The following is a 6,511-nucleotide window of genomic DNA, read 5'->3' on the forward strand; positions in this document are numbered from 1 at the left end:
TGCTTTGGCAAAATCAGAGTTTGGGGGTTACCTGGACATTGATGAGCTGAGCCACTTCAGGAGTCGTTCAACCTCTCTGATCATGTGGTTCCTCACTGAAGAAAAAATAAAGAAGCTAGAGCTCAGGGAATAGCTTTGATGTAAAAATTAAATGACATGATGTATAACAAATAATTACTTGGCTAAAACATACAGTTTGCTGAAATTTTGTGTGAATTTTTTCAAAATTTTTTGTACTCACCCACCTGGACAGAGAGCCCAATTAATGCCCAGACAGTCTTTGTAATATTGCATTTGCCTAAAAAGGTTTATTTAAGAAACATTTTATCTAAAATCCCAAAAAGAACTTGTGAGATCTCATTTTGATTTTTAAATATTTTCAAAGGACTTAGACTGTGCTGAGACTCCTGGCCTCAGGGCTGTGTTGTCCTCATTGAACCATGTAGCATGAGATTTTACAGCAGCGGACACTGGTTGATGGTTTCACACACATTATCTCACTGAATTCTCACAACCATCCTCTGTTGGGCATATTGTTATCTCCAGTTTTGATTAAGTCAAAGCTTAGAGGCATAAATACTTTGCCCAAAGCCCACAATTCATACAATCCTGAGTAAGGCTATTCCACTTTGGCTTTGATGACCATTGTACCACACCGCCTCCCTTTCTTGGTACCAGCGATGTCACAGGAGCTTTTCTGAAGAGCTAATGTTCATCAAAACAACCCACCCACGTTCATATCACACACTCAAGGCTATCAATTTTAGGGAGAATAAGAGAAAGGGGAAAAGGAACTTGGGACGTGAAGGGCAAGGTGAGCCCGTCTGGCACTTTCACGCGGACCAGAACTTTTACCTTTCTTCCTCCCCACCCACTAGCGGAGCCTGCTAAGAGCCTGGGCAATACCCCAATACAGCTCCCTTGCCCTTTCTTAGCTCCGGGTTGACCTGTTCCACCTGTGAAGTGGTGGATCCGGGCTCTAATCGAGACATTTACACCTCTGTCTAGGCCACGGTGGGTCAAGACTCGCTCCTCTGCCGTCCAACCTCTGCTGTCCAACCTCTGCTCCCTAGAAGGAGATCCACGCCACCTGCTCCCGCCTTGCGCCCACGAAGACTCCTGCGTATACCTACATTCCTCCGGGTGCACAGCGGTCTCCACCTGAGTTCCTCTGCAACTGGAGTGGAGAGTTAAGCTAGTGCCACTCCGGAAGGTCAGGCTCGGGTTGCAAAGAAAGGGCTCCATCCCCCATCCCTGAAAGTCCTCTAGGACTGTCCCGGCGGACCCGGGGTTGACCTCGGAAGCTTACGCTTGTACCGTATTCACCGAGATAGGAGCCTTGCGCACCACCATCTCTTCCTTTTTCCTAGCATCTGAGAACCATTGATACTAACCAAACCTCCCCAGAAAATGGCTGGGGCTTGCAGAGGAATTAGAAGGGCGCGGGAGGAAAGCGCTTGGAGAGGAAGGTGCTACTGAGTTAGCACGTGGTTTCTCAAGGAACCAATGGGGGTCGACAGTCTCGTCACTTGGCCCTGGTCACCCGGCCCTTAGGGATGGCCCTGAGGAAGGCGCAGTCCGGGACGCTAGGCGTCTGCCCCAGACCTTGGGTCTGCGGTGCCAGCAGCGACAAGACGGTAAGCTCAGGGCGTTGCACTCTGCGGGGACAGGGGTCGCCCCAGCCCCGCTCCTCCCACCTACGGGATGTTGCAGAATCCCGTCACCTCCACGCCCTTCTTGGTCAACGACATCCTGAGACAAGAGCGCGAACAGATTGGCCTCGAGGCCTTGCAATTTCAGGCGGCAGGGAGGAGCCGGGAAAGCTCTCGGTATCTGCTACTGGTCCCAGAACCGCGAAAGTCGGAGGTTTACAACACCGGTAGCTGTGGCGGCGCCGAGAGAAGGGAGAACGGGTCGGAACCTCCTGGGGATTCCAGCGAGCTGGTCACAGAGATGGACACGGAACCGGTGGGTGAGTACACTCTCAGGTCTTGACACCTACAGGAAGATCAGGAGGGTAGGGATGGGTGACTACCAGTTGTCTCATGGGAGGACATGCATCTCCTGGTCTTCCCAGTCACAAGGGCCCAGCCTCTTTCCCCCTCAAATGAAGTCCAAAAGAGTAGGCTCTGCGCCTACTCTACCACCCCACCAGATCCCCAGTGTGCTTCACCTCTCCTAAGGAAACTAAGGTCCTGAAACTTAATTAAGGCTTTACTAATCCCACAGCAAGTCCTCATATTCCCACAAACACATCACCGCACTCACAGCCACAGTCCCGGAAACTCCAGCTTCTCTTTCTTACAGCGAAACCGCTACACTGTCTTAGCTGTGCTTAGTCACCGCTTGCCTTCCCTGCCACCTCCGAGTCTCTCCACCCTAACCCATGTGCCTAACCCATGTGTCCCGGCAATGCAGCGGGGCACTTTGGGAGAAGAAATTCCGACAGCTGTGGGGTCAGTCTTAGGCCGGCCCTCTCTTGGAGCTTGCTAAGTGGGCTGGCCAGTCCGGTCAATCCTTTGCCAGGTTCCTCCTCTCAAAGGTGAGAGGTGGCGACCGAACCAGTTGATGCCTGAGTCCTGAGACGTGGACAACCCTGCGGGGTCTAGTGGCTAGCCCTCCGCGTCTGGGAACACAATAGGGGTAGCTTGAATTTGAGCTGCTTGGAGAAGCTGCTCTGCGGAGTCTCGGGGCAGTTTAGGCGCCTGGTCTCGAAGGCGCAATTGGTGCGCGGGCAGCGAGGTCCTAGCCTCTGTGTCCAGCAGCAGGAAGAGAAGAGGCGGGCGGAGAGTTGTGTTGCATGGGCTCCTGTCATGAGGAAGGCTTGTGTCTGAGAGGCGCGACATTCCGAGGGATGAAAATGCCACTCTTCCTCCGGTCCAACCTCTGAGCCTGGGTCTGCAGCCTCGATGCAGATCTGGGGGCCCTGAGAGGTGCTTTGCAGGTCGGCCCACCTCTCTGCCTGGCTGTGTCTTGGCCCCTCCGTTCAAGGCGCAAACTGACCAAGTAAATAAAGAGACTAGTTGAGAGTTATTCATCCACTTGCAGGCTGGTTATTCACGGACTTCAGAGCCTGGAGATTAAACTTCGCTTTGTTCGCAAAGAAGGGGTAGGGTTTTTTTGCAGCGGACTCTAAACACTGAATTCCCTCAGGGCTGCTCAGCCAACTCGGCGTTCAATTCGGTTCTAGCGAGAAAGGGTCACACTCCTCGGACCACTGCTCTCCCATCGCAGCCCAAGGCACCTGAAGACACCCATAGTGTGTCCTCTTCCGCTGCCTTGGACGCGGAGAAGGTCCCAAGCCTAGCTCTGAGAACTAAGCCCACAGTGGCGATCACGCAGGAGAGGGAACTTTTCTGGTGGCCTAGCTGACCCACCATGCTTTCGGGGGCACAGAGTAGAGAGGATCCAGACTGTGACCAGAAGGGCAAGAGGTGCTGGCACTCAGCCTGCCTGGTCAGTAACTTTCCCATAGGGTCCTGCGTGTTTCACAGAGTCGCTTAAGGACACTTGTTACTTTTTGATTTGCTAAGAAAACAAACCTTGTCAATATTTTTGTCTCTTTGTGAGGAAAAGATGTCTTCTGTTCCTCTGAGTATTGACTTCTCTGAAGAGAGTTTTTATTTCTTCAAACTTTAAGTACCAAGCAGCTCATCCCATAGGAGATTGTGCCAACTCGGCTGGGGATTTAGAGTTGAGTTCCAACCTGCATCAGGTCTAATTAAACATGTCCTGTTCGAGGATCCAGGAGCTTGCATTCCCTCCAAGTTCCTGGTTTATTCCTGGCTGAGTTTCCAGGAAAACTGCATTTCCTGGAATCTTCAGTAAAAACAGAGCTTAAGTCAAGATAGTAGAGAGGTGGGAAGAGGAGCAGGGAGCCTGCATCTTGGTGGGCTCTGAGCATAGCGTCTGCAGCTGTGGTCTTTAGCCCTGTTTTAACCGGTTTAGTTGGAGCCCATTTGGTGTGCGCTGCCTGGGCGCTGGCCTAGGGAAGAGGAGGTCAGGACCTAGCCAAGGCTACCCGCTTGCCACAAACCCCAAAGGAGAAAAAGGCCCCTTTTTACAAAGCTAGACATGGATCTCAACTATACATATACCTCCTAGAGAACCTGTTTCTCAGCCAAGAGTCAGGAGCCAGACAGTGTTATTTTATTTTATTTTGTTAATTTTGGATTACAGAACGTCGCGTCTAAGAAATATGGGGCTGGCCCCTGCTGCAGGTGGAGCATTTGGTGATCAAAAAGACAAGGGTGCATGTCCATTGTTCATGCACACATGGCAAAGCTGGGGACAGGGCCGGGAGGGAGGGGGAGGAGGGAATCAGTGGAGGAAAAGGGAGAAATATCTGTAACAAAAATAAATTAATTAATTAAATTTAAAAAATGACAAGGGTGTGTGGCAAGGCAGGGTGAAGGTGGCAGACACTAGGGACTCTAGTTTGGAGCCAAGTACGTGGCAATGTGTGCGTGACTACGCTGAATTACCAGAAGGACAGGAGCCTCTGGCAAACAAGTCACCTACTCTCTCTCTCTCTCTCTCTTGCCCCTTCCACCCCCCCCCCTTTTTTACCAAGGGCAGTCCAAAGTCAGCCCCCATCTGTTAAGCCCTTTACTCACTCCTCATTCTTGCAGCAAAAGCTTCCTCAAACTCAACTACACGTTGGAATAGAAATCACAGCAAACCGCCTCCACACCACTACTTACCAAAACAAACAAAAAAAAAAGATATTCTAAGAGGAAAATAAAGCTGTCTTAGACTCTTTGTCAAGAAGAGTCTTTTGGGAAACGGCTGTACACCGGGGGCAACAGACTGTCACAATTTACATATGTTCTAGCAGGTACAAAAGCAATTGTGCTGGGGGAAAGGAGCCTTCAGACCGGCCTGGGACAGGAGTGAGGTGTCATCAAAAAGGAAGGAGAGAGGGGGGAAGAAATAAAGGCTACCCAGGGAGAGGGGCGTCCACTGAAAACCGTGCAAGAATTGCTCACGGGAGCCTTAGGCTGGGCGCTGACAGTGTTCCTCCCTGTGCTTTTAGAGCCCTGCCTCCGCGCAGCCTCGCCTTTCCGCGGCGAGACCCGCGGGCCAGAGCGCTGCGCGGGCAGCAGCGGCGACGGGACGCTCATCGAACGCGCGGAGGAGCCGAAGGCGCGGCAGCGGCGGCGGCCGCGCGTGCTCTTCTCGCAGGCGCAGGTCCTGGCGCTGGAGCGGCGCTTCAAGCAGCAGCGGTACCTGTCGGCGCCGGAGCGCGAGCACCTGGCCAGCGCGCTGCAGCTCACCTCTACGCAGGTCAAGATCTGGTTCCAGAACCGGCGCTACAAGTGCAAGAGACAGCGCCAGGACAAGTCCTTAGAGCTGGCAGGCCACCCCCTGGCGCCGCGCCGGGTGGCGGTGCCCGTGCTGGTGCGGGACGGCAAGCCCTGCCTGGGCCCGGGCGCGCCGGCCTTCCCGGGTCCCTACGGCGCCGCCGCCGCTCCCTATTCCTGCTACGGCAGCTACGCGGGCGCTCCCTACGTAGCGGGATACAGCGGAGGCTACGCGGGCGCGCCCCCGGGTCCCGCACCTCCCGCGCCCCTGGCCAGCCTGGGCCTTGGTGGGGGTGGCCCGAGCCTCAGCGCGCAGGGCCATCTGCCCGCCACGCTGCAGGGTGTCCCTGCCTGGTGATGCGCCCTGACTCAGACACACCCCGCAAGGCCAGGGGTTCCAGCCCCACTCTCAGCCAAAGGGTAGCAGCAGAGAAGATGGGCCGCTGCATTGGAGGGAAGAGGCAATCCGGATGGCACTTCTCCCTGGAGCGATCCCTGGGTCTGTGAATTGCCCCCTATGAACTTTCCAGATGAAGGCCCTGGGAACGTTCTCCTCAGAGACAACGTAGGGCCTTCGCCAGCCGCCCACGAAGCAGCGCTGAAGGAAGGAGGAAAGCCAAGAGTGGCGGGCAGTTCCCAGTGGCAGGGCAGTACTGAGGAAGGTGACTCGGGGGTCTCAAATTTAGGAGGCTAGAAGGTTCTTTAATTTGTGTGCTGCAGCCCTGGGCGCTCGGAGGTGACTGGGGGGAGGGGGACTCTAGAGGGCGAAACCTTCTAAGGGCAACAGGTCAGGGGAAAGAATGAGAAAAAGAGTCGACTGAGGCAAGGGTGATGAAGAGCTAGCCAGAAAAAGGGTTCAGGGGGTCAGGAAGAGGGGCTCTTGAGGGATTTAAGCCCACCCCACCCCTTCCCCAGCACCAGGCTGCACTCCTGGGTGCTCCAGATTACTCCAGTGGAGCTCCCTTTCCTGCGGCTGCAACTGCTGTCCACGAAGTATGCTCTGCTTCTTCCCTCCATGCCAGTGCATTTTGTCTCTTGTATACAACTCAACATCTTGAGGAAATACACGAAAAATGCCTGTGTGTCCGCACGTGTGTAGGCCATTAGAATCTGTCCACCTCTCGGTCACCTCTGAACAACTTCGAATTAACGTAAAAATAAAACCCAGAAGTTTTGAGTCCTCAGTATATACAAACTTTCTGGGGACC

At 54.0% G+C, this 6,511-nt stretch overlaps 1 protein-coding gene across 1 annotated transcript; it reads left to right on the top strand.

The window, feature by feature from the left end:
* The first annotated feature begins 1,704 nt into the window (after positions 1-1,704).
* On the top strand, positions 1,705-5,661 carry NKX2-6 (NK2 homeobox 6). Its single transcript, XM_036282180.1, has 2 exons — positions 1,705-1,972; positions 5,036-5,661. The coding sequence occupies exons 1-2, from the start codon at positions 1,705-1,707 to the stop codon at positions 5,659-5,661; spliced, it is 894 nt and encodes a 297-aa protein (XP_036138073.1).
* Positions 5,662-6,511: the final 850 nt, after the last annotated feature.

The sequence above is a fragment of the Molossus molossus genome, unplaced genomic scaffold, assembly GCF_014108415.1.
Source record: "Molossus molossus isolate mMolMol1 unplaced genomic scaffold, mMolMol1.p scaffold_m16_p_4, whole genome shotgun sequence".
Taxonomy (NCBI): Eukaryota; Metazoa; Chordata; class Mammalia; order Chiroptera; family Molossidae; genus Molossus; species Molossus molossus.

Coding starts and splice junctions, on each gene's coding strand:
- NKX2-6 (XM_036282180.1), top strand. CDS start 1,705: ATGTTGCAGAATCCCGTCACCTCCACGCCCTTCTTGGTCAACGACATC. Junction 1,973..5,035: donor GATGGACACGGAACCGGTGG/GTGAGTACACTC, acceptor CTGTGCTTTTAG/AGCCCTGCCTCCGCGCAGCC.